We start from the raw sequence: 25,110 nt of genomic DNA, 5'->3' as shown, positions 1-25,110 counted from the left end.
AATAGAAATTTGATTTGATTTGGTTTTTATATAAACAATTAAAAAAACAACCAATGATTCAATAATTCAAGAATGAAAATACTTGAATAAGAACAGATGCAAAGTTTAATCAAAGAAATGAAGTTATCCTCCCTCCCCCGTATAATTATGTGCGCTACATGCAGGAGTGGTACTAAAGCATAATTTAAACTATTTTTTGTATCACTTACCTAATGATATTGTATATTAGAAGAACGATCAAGTTTGAATAGCTAAATATATTTATTACATGCACTTTTCATCTCATTCAGAGTGATATATGTCATGGAACATTTGCAACACTTGAACCAGTAGAAAATTGTCCAAGAAATGAAACGGATATTGAAGGGAGGTCACGGGAAAAAATGTGTGACACATACTCACCATGTAATGAAGACCCATTAGTGTACCATTGTGTTAGATATGAAGATAAACTTGTGGAAGTATGTGCTCCAAGAGGTCTAATAACAGGTGGGTGCATGTACAATACATTTATTAAATTTCATTTAAGTGTAATTTTGTGTCATTAGGCCTTTTTTTCTCGAAAAAACTGTTTCACGTTAAACATGGAAATATATAAGTGTTTCGAAAATTGTAAATATAGTTTTATCTTGCATTGAGATTAAAAATAATAACTTAAAACTTGTTGCTATCTGTCAATGCAGGCCTAATCATATTTGACCGTTATTCTTAGGTTAACATCTTATCAAATATTACTTTTCAACCCATATACTGTGGAATCTGCATTGTTCGTTGGAGACCAATTTTGATGGCATTCGTGGGTATCTCTTACCAACATATTTAATTCCCAACGAACGTATATACATGCATTTGTTTAAGATTTATCTACGAAAAAGAATTTGCTACCAACGAAAAAATGCGTCGCCACAAACCATGAATTTTTTGCTTCCCGCGAACATTGATCCCCACGAAAAAAGAGTCCACAGTATTAAAAAAATTGTAATCAAAACATATTCAAATAAAACATAGGTTTTTTTTTTATTAAACATTAATATTGTATGGATTCATATGCATGACATTGTAAATGGAAATTGCTTTAATGAAGTTGTCCATTCAATGGTTAGATCTTTTCATAAAGTAAGAAAAATAATCTTAATTACTGTATTATCTTTCTCCTTTTCTGTCTCTCTACAACAAGATAAGATAATATTATTCGTTCATTCCTTTTTGCAATCAAGAAAGAATACCAAAACATAGCAAGCAAAACTACATTTTTAACTAACCACAAGCTAAACTTTCAATACCATGTATTTTGCAGTTCGTGATTTAAGGTATCATACAGGAAAATGTAAAAGCAGACGTTCTACCTTCCAGTAGACAGATAATTGCATTACCCAAACACATTTATGTGGTTAAATTATGGTAAACAACTAAAGCTACAGCCGTATCAAATTACTGGGATAGGTAACAGAAACTCAGCTATGTCCACTATCTCTACTTATTCATTAATGCTTTCAAGTAAAAAAAAACATTAACCATAGGAAAATGGTATCCAATGGATGACTGAAAAATACTGGTAACTGAATATTTAGCAAAGCTATGTTTTTTATGTCATCTTTAATTTCACTGAATGACAGAGCTTCGTCCTGTGAATATTGATAAAACAAATCCCATTGAAATACAAGGCAGTTTTGTCTGTGCATTTTCAATTAGACGTTCTGGTGAAACAAATCTAGTTTAGTTCTCGGGCAACACTTTATTTAATGAGCTTAAATCTTGAATTCTCGAACAAGAAGTAATCGTTTGTTTATCTAGCTTGACAAGGCAGAACAATAAGCACTTTCGAAGCACGAACTAAGCAAATTGTTTTTATCTTTATCAATTTAACAACGTATTTGACAAAGCAAAAAAAAAAAAAAATAACAGTGTTTATAGATGCACTAGGTATAAAACATAGTAAACTCTGTAATCATCACACAAACCAAAATTATCGGAAGAATGTGCTTAATTTACAATTATACGTTTTGTTTAATTTTTTTATAAATTTCAGCTTTTATAATTATTATATAATTTAACGGATTCTGAAAAGGGTGGACAGAACTCTTACAATACATGTATACACATAATTCATTGAGCATAAAGAGCGCGATTAGGCAAGTGTGTGAAGTTGGGAAGAAATTTTAGGAATTCTTTCAATTTAATTCTCTTTTAAAAGAGTATTCTTGGTTTGGAATTGCATAGACATCAATAACAAGGATTTGCCTTGATGACGAATTATTCAAAGGTGTTCGTTAACTGTTACTCTTGTTCACAGCTATGATATGTTTAAGAAAGTGATCATGTTGTTTTATTTATTTATTTATTTTTATTTTCAAGGAAACTGCTGTGCTGTGTTCAACAGAGGGGTAGGACGAGTCGTAGAAGATTACAACAAACCTTGCTCAGAATGTCCTTTCAAGTATCAGTCTGCTGATTCTATAAGATGTAAGACCTTTTAAATGGATGATATGATATTTTGCACTATACAAGTTTGTTTCTTTTTCATAACATAACTTGAAATTCATTTTAGATAATACATGTATTGAACCAATGGCAAAGCCACAAACACACCAAACTAATATAGAGAGCACAACTCCAACTGGAAAATCTGAATCCTGTTGCAATGCCAAGAGAGGCAAACGTGATGCAACTTGCTGTTCTAAAGTAAACATATCGAGGAACGTTAACAAGGTTACTGATGTGCCCATAACGAAGGCGGATAGCGGTTATCATCCTGCAAGGTATGTACCTAATAATTACATTGCAGTAACTTAACTAACAAATCACCAGGATTAAAAAAAATCAAGAATTTTCAATAACTACTTTTACTAGAGTTATACTGATATTGATTTTGATTTTCCTTCATTCTCAATAATTCATTTTTAATCTTATTCGGCTTTCGATAGCGCAATCTTTTTTTTTTTAGATTTTATATAATCGATTTTTAGAGTCATAATTTTCTAAAATGGAATTTGAGTTTATTGAGCTATTTCATGTAGTAATTGAGTAATTTGATTCGAGGGTTTTGAGATTTTATAATGATATCTTTAGTTTTTAGTTATTAGATTGTAAGTGTTCTGACTCAGCAAGGTGACTTTCTTTTGTATAACTTTGGTGGTCGTGTCTTTCAACGTCCCTTGGACGACCATTGTAGACTAAAAACATAAACTGCCTCTTCTCAGTAAAAAAGTAAAATGTTTTATATTTTATTTTTTTAACTGTACCGCATATTTGATAGACAAACTCAATCCTAATAAATGATATATAGGTTAAGTAAAGAAACCTTATATGTAATCATAACTGTGAAAATCATATCTTTAGGGTGAGCTGGTCATTTGTTGTAGGCGAAGTCTTTTGACCATATAGTAAATGTGCATTAGATTTTAAATAAGAGTATTTCTTAACCCTGTTTTTAGCCAAAACGTACCTAGTGTTAATGATCTTAATGACCCCTGTTCCAATATTAGGCAGTTTGTAAAATGCTCTCAGTCTCGATTAGACTCCTTTGGTGATGAAGTAAGTATTCAGCAAATCCTAATTCAGTGTCTAAGTAAAAGGTACACACATAAAATCCTTAAACTAAAATATATTTTATCAACTTTGCCTAGACTGGCTTATACTTTGAGTAGAAAAGTAAGCAATTATTTTGAATTAATATTAGTTCTTCTTCTAAAAAAAAGTTCATATATTGTTTGGTTTATTATTGGTTCTTTTTTACTCATTTTTAACATAAAGAGTAATTGTTGGTAGAACGTATGCATTGACTTTGAAAACACGTTTAGGTATGAGTGAAAGGTATAGATGTTAATACATGTAGGTATTTTTGAGCCTTCAATAGTCTAGTTTCTCCTATAGCCTTATACTGCTGAGTCTTCACAAAAGACGAGCCATTCTGTACACGTGTACTTGTAAGACTTGTTTTATTGTCTTGTAAAAGTCAATTGTTAGGGTGATATCAAACCTTTGTGATTTTAACCGAATCCTTATTCACTCTTTCTTATAAAATTTAAATTAGTGGTGCGGGGTTTTTTACGCCAAATAAACCCCATACAATTTACCTCATAGTACATACCAATGATATATGTTGATATCCTAATGGTACCCCTGAAAGATTTGCTTTATCTAAAGTCACTTAAACATAGTCTTATGAACTCCTTTGAAGACTTGTATAAGTAATGACCCTCATTAAACTGCAGTGGTACAAAAATAGCAAATGTACCCCAAGAATGCCTCGTTTAAAGGGACTTGAACACGATTTAAGATCAACAGTTTTATTTTTTATGTATAAAATGGTTAACTGACGCATTTTAAATCATTGACCATAATATTGAATGTTAAAGTCAAGTTACAAGCGAGATACAAAGGCAAGAAATGATTGTTATGTAAACGGAGATCGAGTCTAATAGTTGTTTACAAAAATGTAATGTATAGAATTACCATTTCGTAGACAAAATGACATGTAAAAACCAATTTAAGCTTATTCAATATCTTTATAAAGACTATTATCAACAAAGGAAAGACACATTTGACTGAAACGTACACCAATACAACACATATTTAAAAATCACTATATTCGAGCTTTGGTTACAAAGCAAAGAATTGTAACTTTATATTTTACTTTTAAATTTTGACACAGTATTATAAACTTCTATATTTACGATTAAAAACATTGAATTTCAAAATTAAAAAAATAAAATTTGAAAATGTTAAGTCCAATCGTGTCCAAGTCTCTTTAATCTAAAAAATATTAAATATTAAATTCAAAATATGCATTAAGCACTTTTGAATTCTTATATAGAGTAATAATTAACAACGTATCATTAGATATAAAATAAATGGTAAACCAAATATTTTATATAAGCTGAATTCTCTTTTCACCATTTATTTACAACTGTAAAGGATTTGCATTGACCTTGGAATATTATTTTAGTTAAATCTGAAAGTCTATACAGACTTTATACAAATAATTGCATCAAGTTTTCTTTATTTAAGTAGGGGGGGGGGGGGCTATATGGTCCAGATGTATTGTTTAATCTACTTCAGGGACTGATATGCCTTTGGTTTTGATTAGAGGATGTCTTTATCAAATAAGTGAGATGCTTGCAATCTTGGTTGTGGTGTAATGTACTAAGTAAAACTAACTATCATCATGTACATAGCATATCATTTTTAATCCCATTCATCGTTCCACTCAATACATATTTTTGTGAATTTTCAAGGTTTCGATTAATATCTTAAAAATAAAATGTTTTCTTAAACCGGCATTTTCATCAATGATATTTATATATTTAGTGTCATTGTCTGTGATAACACTACGAATAGATTTTGTAATGTACATTCCAACAAACGCTAATAAAATGTAGTTAGGGCGAATGCAGGGTTCATAATTAAAACATATGAAAATCACATGTGTCAATATCTTAATATAAATCGTACAATTGCTAGAAATTGTAATTATTATTATAAGAGATATATTCTACCATTTGCCCACGCCCCGACAAAAATTATCACCCCATAATACTGAACGATTGGTTCCTAATAACTTGAGTGTTTACCATTCATCCATTCCATTAATAGTAATATTCAGTGGTATTAAAAAAATATGTTTGTTGTAGTAGTGAAAAAGAACAGAACTTCCCAACGGAGGTAACTGTGACAGTAATAGTATTGTTATTGTTGACTTGCTGTTTGACTTTACTCACCTGGCGTAAATGGTCACGTAAGTACATTACCATAATTTATAACAAATCCTACAGTTCAACTAGATGTTCAAAATTAAGCAAATCTATTTTTTTCACTAATATCATATACATGTAACCGGCAATCTGCTGGTGTGCGGTTATGCACCGAACCTTTGACTATTTGACACAATATGTTTTTCTTGATAATTCATTAAAGTTTGTTTTAAAATGTATAAGAAATATATGTTTGCTTTCTTTCGATATGTGATTGTTGCGATCGATTTCTTGTTCAATTTACATTTACACATGTACAGAAATTCCGTAAATAACAGTATTGTCTATACATTTCTTGCTATCGACGTTTTTTATTAATTTTGTCTTTCAGAAAATTATATTTACAAAAATGAATATAGAAACATATGTCATTCTAGACTTTTTCACCTCGAAAGGATACATAATATTTCTAGTCTGGTGGAACAATTCAATAACATGAATGTTTTATAGGTCTCCGGGAATGTTCGAAAATGAATATCGGAAGAAATACACCAACTGAAGAAACAGGTACCTTGTAATTAAAGTGCATAAAGCACCATACGTTAATTGCCCTGTCTATTTGATAGTTTTATTTTTATAATCTCATGTTTCTTTTAATGACAGTCTCAAACGAGGAAAAAATTGCAGCAACCGAAGCCAATACAGAAAATGCAGTAAATGAGCAAAAACCTGTTGAAGTCCCTTTAATTGAAAGTTATAGAAATGGTGATAAAAGCGCAGAAATAACGTATGTGTACAAAAGTAAATCGAATACAACACTACGTGATAACCCCGAAAGAGCGGAAAGTCAAAGTTTACAAAAAGCTTTGTATGTTGACGACTGATATTTTAAGGTCATTTTTTAGATAGTGTGCTCAATTTTGTTCTTAATTGTTATTGACTGTTTGTTATATAATCTGCTCAATGTTGTTCTTAATAATTTGGTATAAGTGACTTTTGATTAGAATGAGATTGACTTTTTATCTCTGTGACAAGGGAAAAATTATCACTTAGAATGAATTGAGATACCCGCTGTGTTTGCTAGGATTCTTTCGTGCTCATCATAGCGCTCAAGATAATTGACCATTTGTTTAAATAAAAATAAAAAAAAGTAATTAGTTAGCAGGATGTATCAGAGGAGTGAGAGGGAATGATCATTGAACGAGTGATTATATGTTGCAGACATTCCTTGCTGCAATAGACTGAAAAATTACAAACTTAAGTTAACTTTTGTGCGGCTTTTGACTAATCTTGCCTCATATGCTGAATATGTTTGCATGCTTAATAAAGTTGTATTAAGTATCAGCACGCAATCCAATACATTCAAATATACACTTTGTTTCTATTTCAAGATGTTGTAACGAAAATGAAATAACTTTAAAAAGTGTTAAATATATATCGTTTCAACTGCCTTATGAAATGAATGATACTTCCTTATTACATGTATATAATTATATATACTGATACTTACACGTTATATAATTATACTTCAACGTTACATGCTAATACATGTAATTGTTCATCATCATATTTTGTATATGCGGAATTTTTCGATTTTATGCAGATACTTTGTCTTTATATGATAATACCTCTCTATTTTATGATGGTACAGGTATTTCAGGACATGCTGTGCTTCTAAAAATAGGGAAGCCTCGGGATCAAAATACGTATAAACTCAAAATATGTGGATGTAAATGTTGTTATTTCTGAGGCCCGTTTCTCAAAGAGAAAACACTTAGATTTGGGCTTATTTTAGTTTAGTCCTACTAACTAAGTTACGTAAATATTTATCCGGGTCTAAGTTGCGTTTATGAAGGAGGTGTATGTTTGGGTTTTAAATGCAAAAGAACTTGGACCTCCGCTGAGAATAATTAACATGCGTACACTGTATTTTGATTTGTGTTGAAGCTATGACTATACATGTAGTTATGTGATGAATAAATATTCCAATTGATAGACCATGTACTCGACAAAAGTACCGTCTTATAATTATAAATAAATCATGAAATACTGTATATAAATACTATATAAATATTCCAATGGATAGACCATGTACTCGACGAAAGTACCGTCTTATAATTATAAATAAATCATGAAATTCTGTAGATATATCATGTACCTGCGCATTGTACAAATATGTGTCTTCCGTAAGAAAAAAAAATGTTAAAACTGCTAATTTGAATACATGTGTTGTAAAATTATCTTAATACAAAGTTGGTTTAATTGCGTTTGATAAACATCTTATTGCCGATAAATGTTTTATAGAAAATATCTACAATACAGCGTAATAAATTGAACAATCTGCATAATAGTATAAGTAACAAATAATGTAGTTTAATAATAATTTTCATGGATTATAAATGCACAACACAATACATTAACTACAACAGTTGTTTGATATAATGTTAAGCATTAAGTTAAGTTATTTTGAGGCATGGTGCAGAAACTTTCCTATGTTACATACTTAGTTCTTTGAAATTGTTTACCCTTAATAAACATTGTTTTTTTTTTATATGCCTGCATGTCAAGTTGGTTTGGGGTCAAATGGGTGTTGGGGACTACATTGTAACACAGTATCCGATGGGACAAATTGAAGAGTCTAGTGTATGATATAATTTATTATATTTATCATAAGATTCCCTTGTTAAACAACCTTAACATTATAATAATTAAACCAAAACTAAAACAAAATACACAAATAACGTACAATCTTTAACAGCAGTCTGCTGATTTCAAAATTAACCATATACTAATTTGTTCTTTTTTTCTAATACAGAACACATTTTTATGGTTTTAATAAAAAGTTTAACCTGTTTTCTCAATATCACCGGTTCTAAAACTGTTATCACATTCTTGTATATCACATGAGACACATACTTTTCGATTTTGGGTTAAACATTTCATAGCAAAAGGAACCACAGACAATTCACCTTTACATGCATGGACATATAATTGTAGTATATGACCGTCATGAGGATACCTAATTGGGACATTTGACCAAGGTTACATGTAATAAGTGAGGTCAATAGCATGACATTTTCTCTAATTCTGAAAAAGAGATTCAATTCTTCTGTGCAAACTTTTTGGCTTTTACTTTTAATTGGTTTTGACCTTGATTAAAAGGCACGTGTCCAAATATTGCTCAAAATACCAGCACTATTGTATCCAAATAAAGCACGTAGTGACTCTTTTATCAACAACTTTAACTAAAGCATGTATTAACGGGTAGTCACTGTACCAAAAATACAGCTATTGAATTTATGAACATTTGGCCGTCAGATATATTGTACAGAAAATGGAAATACACAGAACTTGTGATTTATATCCGTCTCCAATGTTTATCTACAATAATCAGTGTAATGTTTGCTACAAATAACACAGCTACAATTGCTGAAAAAAAATCAAAGAAATGTTCAACAAATCCTTTGTGGCTATGACAGCTCTATCTCTTCAAGCATCTTCCGCTACGCTTAAATCACTCATGTTACCTAGTACTACTGAAGTAACACTTTATATTGTGGTGTTATTAGTATCTGCAACAATATATATATATATATATATATATATATATATATATACTATTTTTAATCATATTATAAATTTCCAGAATAGTTAACGTAAATTTGAAATGTACGGTATTCTAAATGCGTGTTAATTTCATCGCTTTATAATATATACAAATAAATTGTACACGTTTTTTGATTGAAGTATGGCTTAATTAGCGGGAAACTACTGCAATGTCTATCATTATACCCATACTACGCATAACCATCGTTTAAAAGCGTATACAAAATGTCATATAAAATGTGACCAAGCAGCTTTAAGAGAAGTATATTCTTGCTCACATGCCCATGTTATTGTTTTCTCTTCGTACTCGTATATAGCTTTACAATTTTTAAAAACATTAACTGTGTATGGATAATCTAAATTTGAGGTGTCGATGTATCTACATGTATTAACAAACGAATGCGGTTCTTTCTTATTTTGAGGTTAAATGCACGTCTGGTTATAAAGGTAGAAGTCATTACAAAAAAACCGAAAAAAAATGGAATGATTGTTTACTTGTTTACCTTATTGTACACGATTCCCCTTCTTATCGTACTTTACTTGCCTTTTCTGCAACCGTCCTTAAAATCACACTCTGTTTCGTTGCATGGTCATGAACGATTACAATTGTTACCATAGAAAAGATATGGGCATGCCTTACTGCAGTTCATCCAAAACTATCCAGGTGGACAATCTTTGTGAAAACAATAAAAATAAAAATTATAATAAAAATGCATTTAAAAATAAATGCATGACTATTTTCAATTATCCATCTCTGATTAAAGCTAATTGAGATTTTAATTGTGTTTAATTAAGCATTTATGCATTTTTAATCGTATTTATGCGAGAATATTGTTTTGTCTCCAGCTTTTACTGTAAGAAGTAATATTATATATCCATGAAATAAAGCACCATCTTCATATAATAAAGCGCCATCTTGAAAAAATAAGGCACCCTTATCATGTAATAAAGCACTATCTTCACATGAAATAACCACAGCGTAATATAATAAAGCACCATTAGCTAACGAAATAGCCACATAAGGCAGCTATGGCGTTCCATAGCTAATAGTCGTCTGAACAATAATATCATAAAGGTTTTATAACAAGAAGGCCCATTGCTTGTACAGACATTTTCTATAACTTTAATTTCTCCCGCTCCTTTTCGCAATATATTGTGTTATATATATGTATTTATTTATTTATCAAGTGAGAACTTCTTGCCAATTTAACCTAAGGTACTATTACACATATGCGCACAGAGTAATAAAATAATATAATGTTCCCCTATCCAGGCTTGAACCCCTTCTCTTTTATCATAATTAATTTACATGATTAACGAATACTTATCTATGATAATGTACACTTTCTCCGCGTAGATGGTTGTTCAGATAGAGACATGAATAATATATAATATCATATCATCATAAATTTTACGTTTCTCGTATAGGAAACAAATGTCTGACATTGATATATTTATTTTAATAATATTATAATTATCTGTATTACAATGATTACTAGAGTACAGAGAACTTAATTATCTCATCATCCAGACATATTTGTAACATCAGCTAGCGACTGTGCTTCCCTCCTTCAACGCTCTTGAGGTAAGCTTATTACTTGTGTTATAAACATTATGTGATAATAACATGAAGTTTGAACTCAAAAACGTAAAATTGTATTATTCACATGAAACAAACAAACTTCACACTATCAAAACAGTTTTATTTTTCTATCTTATTCATTCACCATCTCTACATTCTAATATACTCAATGTTTCCAATAGTTTTCTATTGAAAAAAACATCAAATGTCTCATTTAAATCAAACTCATTGATATCAGGATTATTGATTACTTTGTGCTTCAATTACCATCCTTGTTCACTTCTCATTCAGGCAGAGTGAAATATCGTTGCCGATGATAATAAAAGTATATAAATGATAATATAATTTACAAACAAAATCTGTTTATTGCGTGATCGCGACGACGCGCCGAATGTATGTAATTAGCCCTCAGATTTAATAGATTTCACAATTTGACCATATTGGCCCCGTCCTAGCGTCTGAATCCCTGACAAAGGGAGCATGCATTTCGTAATTCAAGTGGAAGTCTTGACACTATTACTTTGCATTTAATTTTGTTTCACATATAAAGAAGTCGAGACTTTTTTTTCACATTCTGCCCTTAGTATATAAGGCCCCATCATGAGGTCCTAGAAGCGATAAGTTGTAATAAATGTCAATTTTTTATTCATTCTACGGTGGTATGGGTCATCTAACCATATTAATGGGATTCGAACCCATCACTTACAGATGAAATTCCGTAGTAAATTCTCTAACCCACTGCGCTACGCTGTTTGGTGGAAATATTGGGAAAGAAACTAACAACCATCGAGTATTTGCAACTTTGTGTTTGTTAACAAACTTGACAATTCAAGTCATTCATTTGTGTATTAAAAAAAGTCTCTCAAATGAAGTTTGGAGACCTATTGCTTTTGTACGGTTCTTCTACATTCGCTTTGTTCTCTCCTCTAAAATTGTCCATCGCGTTTCCCGGAGATGGCTGAACAGAATTGTACAAACTCTAGAATATGATGCACGCATACCTGCAAATATGGTTGTGCACATTGATTTAATTTTTTCCTTTGGGGTTGGCCAACTAATTTGTGTTTGGGGGAGGATGGGGGGGGGGGGGTAAAGGGTGTGGGGTCTAATATTAAACCCTCTGGGAAAATCGTAGACTCCTGTGTGAATGACAAGTTGGTAAACATACACACAGTTGCAAATGCTTGTTTTTTGACTTAAAGGAGAACAAGTTTTTATAAAGTTTTAGAAAATGAACACTTACGTTTTAACCAAAGCATTCTGTTTTCATTGCGTCGTCGGGATATACTTTATGAAACACTAGTTAATTTATTAACTACAAACTTATAATTTATCTTCATATTTGTTATCAAAATCTTTGAAAAAATCCATTTTAAATAAATTGTATTTATAAAAGTGAAAAAGTCACTTATCGCGGAAAAATTCAAAAACTAGATCACTAAAGCGTTATTGAAAATGGCTGGGACAAAAATAGTTCGGACCGGAAGTATGAATAAAACATCACACTTGCGATAAAACAAGAGTTATCGTACGAGTAGTATACACCACAAGTATGAGATAATTGATTCTTTCGTAAAGAAATTATAGAGAAATATTAAATAATTTTGTGCAAGGTCAAAAGATTATTTTCACTATCTAGCGTTTTACACAAACCTGCTGTTACACATCTTCCACTACCCCATAGGCGTCGGAACAGGGGGGGGGGGGGGGAGTAGGGGGGGGGTAAGATTTTATTTTTAGGTAACTATAGGAATACCCCCCCCCCCCCCCCCCCCGGATTAGGATTTTCATGATCTTGGGGATTACCTTTTTTTTGGCTTGTCAAGATTTCTGAGAGTTAGTCTAGCCCCCCCCCCCCCCACTTTCAATTTGCTTCCGACACCACTTTACCCTATTCTGTTCCTCTCGGTAATTTGTTTGAATTAAGAATGTTGTTTAACAATGCAATTTAATGGATTTCTTTTTCAAATTGATAAATATATTTATTTTTCAATTAACGGAAATAACAATGTGCACAGTAAACATAAACAACAATGACGAGTTAAACAACTTAATGACACATTATTAGTAGTTGACCATGTGTTTAAATTAAATTGTTTTGTCATTGTTTAAGCAAAAAAGTACGCTTAAGGAGCTACATTTCTTTTTGGGAGTTGATTTAAATTAACTCTCCTATGCAGTTACTCAGACAAACCAAAAGTGAAACAGTGTTTGGACCTCAGCACAAATCATCGCTGCTGACAAGACTTAGTTCTTGAAAATGATTGATGAATTCGATGTAATGTATGCTTAAGCATTGTTTTTCACGGCAACTTATATATATATATATATATATATATATATATATATATATATATATATATATATATATATATATATATATATACCTTTAAAATAGTCAGATTTTAAATGGTACGAACAATTTAAATATTTTTCGTAGTCGTATGTATTCTTACGCCAGAGTTCAATATAGTCTCGTTCAACTCGACGCTCGGCTGTCTCCGTAAATGTTTGTCGGAGATTTACGGTGTCAGCCGAGCGTTTGGTTGGACGAGACTACAGTTCAATATTGCTTGGATCCATTCAATTTTCGAGAAATATTTTGTATTACTGATACATAGTTTGATTTAATTAATTTTACTCTAAATATTATTTAAGACGATTCATATGAGGGTTTATCGACATTCTTGTCGAAAAGTCCAAAAATTCATATTATAAAAATGTGCGTAATTCAAATACAAATTAGAAACTACATGTACTTGTCATGCAAATAACATATCATTGATTTTAAGATAAACAAACATCGACAAAATCAACTCCCGTCAGTTCTTCAGTACTTTGATTATAATATCTATCATAAAGCACAAAGTATCACATACCTTTGCACATAGTATTCTTTGTATCTCATTCTGTGTTTGGACAACATCCAGACGGGTATCTTTAAATTTTGATAAAGGGTAAAAAAAAAAACACACACAATGTGTTTACCTTTTGAAATGTATGAAATACAAGCTAAGAACAAATTACTTCACTTACTTCTGAGTCGCTAATTTTAATAAAAAAAATAGCAAAGTAACAGTAATTTGTTAGGATGCATTGCATCTTGTCATAAATTAGCTTTAATATAAATACCTTTAAAACATGTCTATTTTAACTGAACAAGTAATGATTTGACAACGAGATGGCTTCTCAAAATGAAATCATACCGAATATTCCCTGTTTATATGTATTTCCATCTTACATTTACTTAAGCATGTACCTGGCCATCCTCAGACTAAAACCTTACCAGCTACATGGCCCTTCTTCAGCATCTCCAATGTAAAGTAAGGGAACAATAATAAAGTTAATTACTGTACTGATAATCGATGAATATATGCACATAGACATCATCTATAATACGGCTTATTAGAAGTATTTTTATGCGCGCACTTTCTAAAGAAAATTCGGGTATATTGTTGTTACTCTTAGAGTTTGATTTGGGATGTAATGTTGTTTTGTAAAAAGGTTTCAAAAATTCTCTGGTAGTCCTGGGGGTCAAATAATTATCAAATAATTGGTAAAAAATGACGTTTTTTCACAAAAAACCTTCTTCCTCGAATTCCTCCTACATTTTCAACAGTAGACAAATCATCTCTTGGAATATGTTTTAGGGTATCCTATAGATGCGCAATAAGGTTTCGGAATTTTCAATTTTGTCCTGGGGGTCAATTAATTGCTAAAAAATGGCGTTTTTTTACAAAAAAAAAACTGGTTAAAAAAACGTCATTTTCTTTTTGCAGTAGCCAAATGATCTTCTAGAATATGATTGGGGGTGTCATATTGAAGGGTGATCAGGTTCCAGAATTTTTTTTTTATATTAAGGGGATCAGTGGGCAACAAATAATGACGTTTTTTGCAAAAAAAAGTATGGTTCCCAGAACTCCTCTTACAACTTTTGGGGTAGCTACGTCATCTCTTGGGATATAATTGGGGCTGTCCTATAGATGTGCAATAAGATTTTAAAAATCTAAATTTCATCCAGGGAGTCAAATAGTAGCAGAAAATTGACGTTTATCACTCAAAAAACACCATAGATCCAAAAACCTCTCTTATGATTTAATGGATAGACACGTCATATCTTGGGATATGATAGGAACTGTTCCATAGATCAATGTAGATGTGCATTACGGTTTTGAAAAATTTGAGGCCCATTATCTACATATCTTTTGATGCCCTTTAAGGATCAAGAATATATATGGTTAAGGGGTGGGAATCTCAACCGTTTTCGAGATATTCGTGTACTTCCTGTTCGAGGGGGGGGGTCATGACCACCCCCGGGGCCCATGACCTACATACCGGTTGATGCCCCTTGACACAAGGAACAAGAATATATATGGTTTAAGGGTGGGGATCTCAACTGTTTTGAAGATATTAATGGACTTGCTGTTTGAGGGGGTCAGGACCACCCACAGGGCCCATGACCTGAATAACATTTGATGCCCCTTGATATCAGAAACATTAATATATATGGTTTAGGGGTCATGATTATAACAGTTTCTGAGATATATGGTAATTTCAAATTCCTGGGGGGTGGGGATGACCCCAGGGGTCAGATCTAATAAACCCTATATATTGGCATTAACAGTCAATATATGATTATGAAAACCCTATATTATTATCTTTGTCCGTTTTCAAGTTATCATTTAAAATAGAGTCTACGATTCTTCCTCAAAGGTTCAATGTTAGACCCCACACCCTTTTGACACCTGTTAGGGTCATGACTTACATGCCATAATGATCTGATGCGCCATGACCTAAGGAGGAATAATATCTTTGGATTAAGGTGGGGATCTCAATGGTTTTTATGATATTTGATAATTTCAGGAAGAGCACTTGGGATCATGACCTACATACCATCTGAAATGCCTTGAACAAAGAAACAATAATATAATATGTACATGATATATGATTCAATTTAACGAGGCCGGGTCTAATTAGTTCTGCCCTAGATTTTTTAATGAAATTTTTTACCTGAATTTCTATTTATATAATTATTATTTTAAGATTAAAAAATAAAACATTTACCACACCGTTTGTTTAGGGGGTCACCTCAAAGTTTGTTAATCTTTAACATAGGACCCTATGGGATTTCGCTTGAAATGTTTCAATTTTGCACATTTTTTAAACTTCTGCCCTAGGGATTTCTTTTTCTGTTCTACATATTAAAGTTATTGCTAAAAGGCATCTAATGGTCAAATAAAAAAAACCTTTTACCTCCTGGTTTGTGCCAGGGGTCTTATCAAAGTTGATTTTTGTATGCCCAATTTCCCAGATTTGTCAGATAATGGCTATTTTTTATTTGAGAAAGGCGGAAAATGTGATCTTTACAGTATTATTAAAGCATTCAGACATATTTAAGTAATACAAAAATATATAACATCACATATTAAGGGTCATTAATATAAAATACATGGTTACTGTCTTGAAATATATGAATTAAGCTATATATAGGCGGGTTAGAAAACGTGACAGAGGGTTAGGTCTGCTGAACCCTCTTCAGGTTTTCGACCCGAGCCCAAATATAGCTTTTACTTCGAGACAGTTATGTTTATTCCACAATATAACATTAATTTTACTCATTAAAACGAGCCATTTTCAACAAATTTCGCTGAATATCTACAGTTGAAACTATCACGCCATGGCGTCAACCAAGCAAAAAGTTGACGTCACAATACAAATGAAACGCTGCGCGAAAGCGTGCGTACTCGTTCTGTACTCGGCCTCGTTAAGAACCCAGATATAGATCAATCTATGTTTTGTAATACTTCCGACATGTATGTATATATACATGTAATAGTTTGTGTTTTGTTCTATACTATTCATGTTCATGACTGTAGTATGGCTTAGTCTTATTATACCCGCACTTTCTAAAGAAAGTTCGGGTATATTGTTGTTACCCTGTTCCGTCCGTCCGTCCGTCTGTCACGTTTTACTTTCTCAAACTGCTCCTACATCTTATAAACCAGCAAACTGAACTCTTGGAGTTTGATTTGGGGTATCATGTTGTTTTGTAAAAAGGTTTCAAAAATTCTCTGTTAGTCCTGGGGGTCAAATAATTGGTAAAAAATGACGTTTTTTCACAAAAAACCTTCTTCCTCGAACTCCACCTACAATTTCAACAATAGACAAATCATCTTTTGGAATATGTTTTAGGGTATCCTATAGATGCGCAATAAGGTTTCGGAATTTTCAATTTTGTCCTGGGGGTCATTTAATGGCTAAAAAATGACGTGTTTTTTTTTTACAAAAAAACTGGTTTCAAAAACGTCATTTTTTTTTGGCAGTAGCCAAATGATCTTCTAGAATATGATTGGGGGTGTCATATTGAGGCGTGATCAGGTTCCAGAATTTTTTTTTTATTAAGGGGATCAGTGGGCAACAAAAAATGACGTTTTTTGGCAAAAAAAATATGGTTCCAAGAACTCCTCTTACAACTTTTGGAGTAGCTACGTCATCTCTTGGGATATAATTTGGGATGTCCTATAGATGTGCAATAAGGTTTTAAAAATTTAAATTTCATCCAGGGAGTCAAATAGTAGCAGAAAATTGACGTTTATCACTCAAAAAACAAACATTGATCCAAGAGATCCTCTTATGATTTAATTGATATACAATCATATCTTGGGATATGATAGGGACTGTTCTATAGATGTGCAGTAAGGTATTCAAAATTTAAATTTCATCCAGGGAGTCAAAAAGTAGCAGAAAATTGACGTTTATCACTTCAAAAAAACATAGATCCTAGAACTCCTTTTATGATTTAATGGATAGACACATCATATCTTGGGATACGATAGGAACTGTTCCATAGATGTGCATTACAGTTTTGAAAAATTAAATTTAACCCTGAGGCCCATTACCTACCGGTACATACCTTTTGATGCCCTTTAAGGATCAAGAATATATATGGTTAAGGGGTGGGGATCTCAACCGTTTTCGAGATATTAGGGCACTTCCTGTTCAAGGGGGGTCATGACCACCCCGGGGCCCATGACCTACATACCGTTTGATGCCCCTTGACACAAGGAACAAGAATATATATGGTTTAAGGGTGGGGATCTCAACTGTTTTGAAGATATTAAGGGACTTGCTGTTTGAGGGGATCAGGACCACCCACAGGGCCCATGACCTACATAACATTTGATGCTCCTTGACATCAGAAACATGAATATATATGGTTTAGGGGTCATGATTATAACAGTTTCTGAGATATATGGTAATTTCAAATTCCTGGGGGGTGGGGATGACCCCAGGGGTCAGATCTAATAAACCCTATATATTGCCAGTAACAGCCAATATATGATTATGAAAACCCTATATTATTATCTTTGTCCGTTTTCAAGTTACCATTTACAATAGAGTCTACGATTCTTCCTACAAGGTTCAATGTTAGACCCCCCACCCTTTTGACACCCCCCTCCCCCGAAAAGTGGTTGTCTAACCCAAAATGAGAAAAATCAAACCATGGTGCACAACTAGATATGCAGGCCTATCATATCCTAGAGTTTTGTACAGTTCTGTTCAGCCATCTCTGAGAAACAAGTTCAGAGCAGGAAAGAAGAAAAAGAAGATGAATAATAATACATGTACCGTATTAAGAACCGTACAAAACAATTAGTATCCAAATTTAATTCGAGAGACTTAATAATAAGGATTAAATAGAGATAGGATCATCAAACATCAATAATTTAAAGATAACTGACAATTTCTGATTCTAAGGGGGTCAGGATGACCCCTTAGGGTCATGACTTACATGCCATAATGATCTGATGCGCCTGCATGACCTAAGGAGGAATAATATCTTTGGATTAAGGTGGGGATCTCAATGGTTTTTATGATATTTAATAATTTCAGGAAGAGCACTTGGGATCATGACCTACATACCATCTTAAATGCCTTGAACAAAGAAACAATAATATAATATGTACATGATATATGATTCAATTTAAGAACCCACATATAGATCAATCATCTGTTTTCTAATACTTCCTATGTATATATACATGTACATGTATTAGTTTGTGTTTTGTTCTATACTATTCATGTTCATGACTGTAGTATGGCTTAGTCTCATTTTAAATTACATTAAAACATTGTCAAATATATGACTTGGAACCCCCACTCCCAAACAAACTCAAATATAAACTGCCCCCCCCCCCCTCCCTTGTCGAATGATCTATTAAAATCAAAATATAATTTGGGTGTCTAAAAACTTTTATAAACTGGTAAAAAATGTTATTCTTAAAAAAAAATTATTTACACCTTGCATAATTGACAAATGATCTATTGAGATATGATCAGAGGTCATACTGTAAATTCCTAATTAAACGCGAGGAATTAATATCCGCGTAAAATCGCGAGAAGCATCCCTCGCGGATTTTAAAATATCGCCATTATTTTCTGAGAGTTGAAAACTAAAAGAAATTAAGGAGAAAGTTAAGCGTTCGCGATTTTATATTCTCGCGATTTGATACAAACCAGCGGGATCGCGGAATTAAGTACTCGCGTAATATAAGGAATTTACAGTGTTTCTACCTTGGGATCAATAAGTAGTATTCATTGACAAGTTAAAATTAATAACAATAAACGATTCAAATTATAAATGTTTATACTCCACATTCACCCCCCCCCCTCCCCAATCTAACCTGGTTATAAAGATTCAGTCTTCTTAATACATTCTTACATGTGTACAGTAGTAAATTTTAAATCATCTTGATTCTTGATTGCTTTTTCTCTCGTGATTCACATTTACATTTTGGAAATTGCTTAATTCAATTTTTAAGATTTATAAACAAAATGTTATATGCATTACTTCCATGTGTATTCGCCTATTTGGGGCAATTGTAAAGTCTTCTAAACAAAGCAGTGACATCATTAGGCTAGGATTTACCCATATGGATCAAACACTACTGTATAACATATGAATAAGATAAAATACATCATTATTTTTAGTTCTAAAATGTCAGGGTGTCTCCAAGGGGGCATAATCTACATACAATTTTATGCGCAATGACACAAAGAGCAAAAATAAATTATATGGTTTAGGCATGAGGATCTCAGATCTCAGAAGTTAACAAAAAATACAGTGTATCATATCATTTCCTATTTCATAAAGGCAGGGGGGGGGGGGGGGGTTAAAGACAACACCTGGGGGTCATTAATGTACTTTACACCATTTGATGCATCATAATGACATTAGAAGATATTTTGTATTTTCCTGTTTCGTGGGGTCAGAACAGTCCCATAAAGGCCATGACCTACATTGTTTTTAATGCATCATAATACATTAAGAAAGAAATACTCCTCCCTTCCTATTATAACTCATATAAAAATGATAAGTGTCTACACCTACTTACATGTAATACACAAATTTAATAAGAAATTGTTTATACAGGGTCAATATGGGGTCAACTCAATACTGCATGCAGTCTGACAAATGAAAAAAAATAACTTTTGCAACTAAAATGACAGAAATTTTACAAATGCGATAGGATAGATAACGATGATAAGCTTATTTAAATATTAAAAGATGATGATACACTATGCTGTCAAAGGGAGGTCACATTTAGAAAGTGAAAGTAGAACATATATGTATGCTGGCATCTCATTATATTGTGCTACTGCTACTACATGTAATATGCTTACCTAAATTGGTCAACATCATAATGATAATCCAATTAAAACACAATAATGAATTCCTTCAGCTGATCTTAACTACTCCTTTTCTGCATACGGAAAACACAGACATGCATGTATGGGTGTTGCTAAAACGCGGAACGGAAAACGGAACGGAAAGCAGAACGGAATGGAAAATATCATCACGTTTATCGCTTAAAAAGGGTATAGACTGGCCAGAAACGATTTACTTTGTATCTTTTATTTATATCTAATGAATGATTATCAACACGTTGTTATCTTATTAATATTCATATGAATGTCTATCAATTATAGCATTGTATTCATTCGGCTTTAGTTGAGTACGGAAACGGAAAAATAAAATATATACGAATTGTGAAACATTAACATGATTAAACGAGCAAATTAGCTATAACTTTTTACTTATTTTTCTTATATGGTATTGCTGGCATATCAGCGTAACGTACGCAGTTAGTGAAAGCGTTTTATGCGTGTTTTGAGTATTTTTATATTTCAAATATGATGTACATGTATATACTTACATCAAAATTGAAATGTTGGTGTTCTAGACGATCTTTTATCATACAGACGATACAGTATCATTGAGATGGTAGAAAAAAAACTGTAGGACTGACGGCATTAAAAATTAAAATACAGTAAACATTAAAATACCCGGTAATTTGTGAAACTAGTAATTTGTGAATTAGTATTTTTAGCAATGCAATTTTGTTTACGTTTGCATTACTAAGCAGTTGTTTATTCCAGCAGCTAGATACATATGATCCGAATAGAGAGCTCTAGACGTTGCCTGGTTTGATTTTCCGATAATATATTGGGACTATAGTCTGTCGATCCCAAAATATTCATGCAGCACATTTGGACGATTTATAATGGAAAATTTTGACATCTTTTCTCCATTTGGAAGTGACTCAGAAGACCTTGCACAATTTTTCAACACTATCATCCGGGTCTGTTGAAATGCAAAACCCCGTAGACTTCTTTATTTTTAGCCGTGTATTTATACCAGCTGATAAGCTAGAGAGGACGTTTTAAAAAAAGAATAATGAGAATGTTTAATGCTTCTAAAAGAGAATCGCTTGAACCCTGAGGTATATATAAATATACAGCAAAAAGTGAATCGAGGATATTTTGGGACAGAATATAGTGGTCAATGCATGTACTGTTAATTTTGAGGAAATAAATATTCTTGAATAAATAATCTAATATTGCTAATCTTTCAAAAAAAATTAAAAAGGTACATAAAGTATATCGTTTTAGCATGATTAACAAATCTATGAGGTAAATAACATTAGATAAGATTTTCCGTTTTCCCTTCCGTTCCGCTTTCCGTTCCATTTTCCGTTCCGCGTTTTAGCAACACCCATGTATATATACACGTGAACCCATCTAATCGAAGAGCTGGGTAAAACTAGTACCCGCTAATGAGACATGCAGACCTGTGTTGTGTACGTAACTTCAGACAAAGATCATTCATTTGTAACATGCATGTATTTTTATGACCTATTCTTCAAATCCACTTGCACTATTTTATTAGGTAAATAACAGCTTTAAGGTGGTGCAGGACACCTGCATATTGTAATGTATACTTCCTATTGAGATAAACAATAAAGTATATTAAATATTAATTAAATATTTACCTCCTAAATAATGTTACCTAACATTGAAGCGCAGTGGGTTAGAGCGTTTACATGTCTGTAATGGCATTGGGGTCCAAGGTGTATTTTTTGTAAATTTACAATTGATATAAATGAATTTTCATGGGGGGGGGGGGGGGGGTCTGGACCCCTCACTCCCACCCCTTCTCTAAATCTGTGCACACGATGATGTTCATGTAGGCACACAGAAGCAAATCTAAAACCGGCAACTGCCACGGGGAGGGGGCATAATTTACTTTTTAATTTTGTTTGTAATAATTATGTAGACCATTATACTTTCTATGACATAAAATGATAAGATTATTGATTAACTGAAAATAAACTGTAAACAGTTCAACCCCAGATTGCACATAAAGTGCTGCTCATGTCACGATGTGTATTATCAAATGGGAAGGGATCTCATCCTTCAGTTATGAAAATTATAAATTTTAATTGTATTACCGCAGCTTGCATATATCCTTCATTTTTAATTAAACTGATACAAAACAGTGTTATTTAGGGGCAAACACATGGTGCGGGTATTACTGTCTAATGACAGCATCTAGTTTTAAATTACATTAAAAAATTGTCATATATATGACTTAATTTGGAACCCCCACCCCCAAACAAACTCAAATATACCCCCCCCCCCCCTTAATTGTCGAATGATCTATTAAATCAAAATAAAATTTGGGTGTCTAAAAACTTTTAACAACTGGTAAAAAATGTTATTCTTAAACAAAATTACATTACACCTTGCATAATTGACAAATGATCTATTGAGATACGATCAGAGGTCATATTTCTACCTTGGGATCAATAACTAGTATTCATTGACAAGTTAAAATTAATAACAATAAATGATTCAATTTATAAATGTTTATACTCCACATTTATCCCCCCCCCCCCAATCTTACCTGGTTCTTTATATTCAGTCTTCTTAATACATTCTTACATGTGTGCAGTAGCAAATTTTTAAAATATTTCTTGATTGCTTTTTCTCTCCTGATGCACATTAACATTTTGAAATTGCTTAATTCAAATTTTAAGATTTATAAACAAAATGTTATATGCATGTGTATTCGCCTATTTGGGGCAAATGCAAAGTCTCTTAAACAAAGCAGTGACATCATTAGGCTAGGAATTACCCACATGGATCAAACACTACTGTAACATATGAATAAGATAAAATACTTTTATATTATTGGGAGTTGATTTTAATCAACTCTCCTATGCACTTACTCGGGCAAAGCAAGTTAAAGACAACACCTGGGGGTCATTAAAATACTTTACACCGTTTGATGCATCATAATGACATTAGAAGATATTTTGTATTTTCCTGTTTCGTGGGGTCAGAACAGCTAGTCCCATAAGGTCATGGCCTACATTGTATTTGATGCATTATAATACATTAATAAAGAAATACTCCTTCCTTCCTATTATAACTCATATAAAAATGATAATTAAGTGTCTAGTACACTTACTTACATGTAATACACAAATTTAATAAGAAATTGTTTATACATGGTCAAGATGGGTTCAACTCAATAGTGCAAGTCTGACAAATGAAAAAAATAACTTTTGCAACTAAAATGACAGAAACTTTACAAATGCGATAGAATAGGTAACGATGATAAGCTTATCTAAATATTAAAAGATGATGATACAGTATGCTGTCAAAGGGAGATCACGTTTAAAAAGTGAAAGTAGAACTTATATATGCTGGCATCTCATTTTATTGTGATACTGCTGCTACATGTAATATGCTTACCTATATTGGTCAACATCATAATGATAATCCAATTAAAACACAATAATGAATTCCTTTAGCTGATCTTTAACTAATCCTTTTCTGCATATGGAAAACACCGACATGTATGTATACACGCGAACCCATCTAATCGAAGAGCTGGGTAAAACTAGTACCCGCAAATGATACCTGCAGACCTGTGTTGTGTACGTAACTTCAGACAAAGATCAGTTATTTGTAACATGCATGTATGTTTAAGACCTATTCTTCAAATCCACTTGCACCATTTTATTAGGTAAATAACAGCTTTAAGATGGTGCAGGACACCTGCATATTGTAATGTATACTTCCTATTGAGATAAACAATAAAGTATATTAAATATTAATTAAATATTTACCCCATAAATAATGTTACCTAACATTGAAGCGCAGTGGGTTAGAGCGTTTACATGTCTGTAATGGCATTGGGGTCCAAGGTGTATTTTTGGTAATTTTACAATTGATATAAATGAATTTTAATGGGGGGGGGGTCTGGACCCCTCACTCCCACCCCTTCTCCAAATCTGTACACACGGTGATGTACATATGTATGCACACAGAAGCAAATCTAAAACCGGCAACCGCCACGGGGAGGGGGCATAATTTAATTTTTAATTTTGTTTGTAATAATTATATAGACCGTTATACTTTCTATGACATGAAATGTTAAGATTATTGATTAACTGAAAATTCACTGCAAACAGTTCAACCCCAAATTGCACATAAAGTGCTGCTCATGTGTATTATCAAATGGGAAGGGATCTCACCCTTCAGTTATGAAAATTATAATTTTTAAATGTATTACCGGAGTTTGCATGTGGCCTTCATTTTTAATTAAACTGTTACAAATCAGTGTTATTTAGGGGCAAACACTTGGTGCGGGTATTACTGTCTAATGACAGCATCTAGTTTGTAATGTACATGCAATGTCATTCGCCGGTGTTTTCTTCCCCGTGTGGCAGACACACCATTAAATATTTTCATGTCTGTAAAATTCCGGTAGCATATTGATTTGTTTCAAACAGTGTTTTTTAATTTATCAAATAAAAATGATCAGCGGAGGTCAATAACAAATTGTCTAAAACAGTAAAAGCACAATCGTTACACTAG

At 32.4% G+C, this 25,110-nt stretch overlaps 1 protein-coding gene across 1 annotated transcript in view; it reads left to right on the top strand.

The window, feature by feature from the left end:
- Positions 1 to 294: 294 nt before the first annotated feature.
- The window catches only part of LOC128168983 (uncharacterized), a 72,208-nt gene continuing 47,392 nt past the window's right edge, over positions 295 to 25,110 (top strand). The window contains exons 1-3 of the mRNA XM_052835149.1: positions 295 to 489; positions 2,356 to 2,463; positions 2,549 to 2,759. Coding sequence (XP_052691109.1) covers positions 384 to 489; positions 2,356 to 2,463; positions 2,549 to 2,759 — 425 coding nt within the window. The 5' untranslated portion in view covers positions 295 to 383. The remainder of the gene's footprint in view (positions 490 to 2,355; positions 2,464 to 2,548; positions 2,760 to 25,110) is intronic.

Source organism: Crassostrea angulata, unplaced genomic scaffold (genome assembly GCF_025612915.1).
Source record: "Crassostrea angulata isolate pt1a10 unplaced genomic scaffold, ASM2561291v2 HiC_scaffold_75, whole genome shotgun sequence".
NCBI lineage: Eukaryota > Metazoa > Mollusca > Bivalvia > Ostreida > Ostreidae > Magallana > Magallana angulata.
The sequence above is the reverse complement of the archived record's forward strand: the minus strand, read 5'-3'. Positions and strand labels throughout refer to the sequence as shown.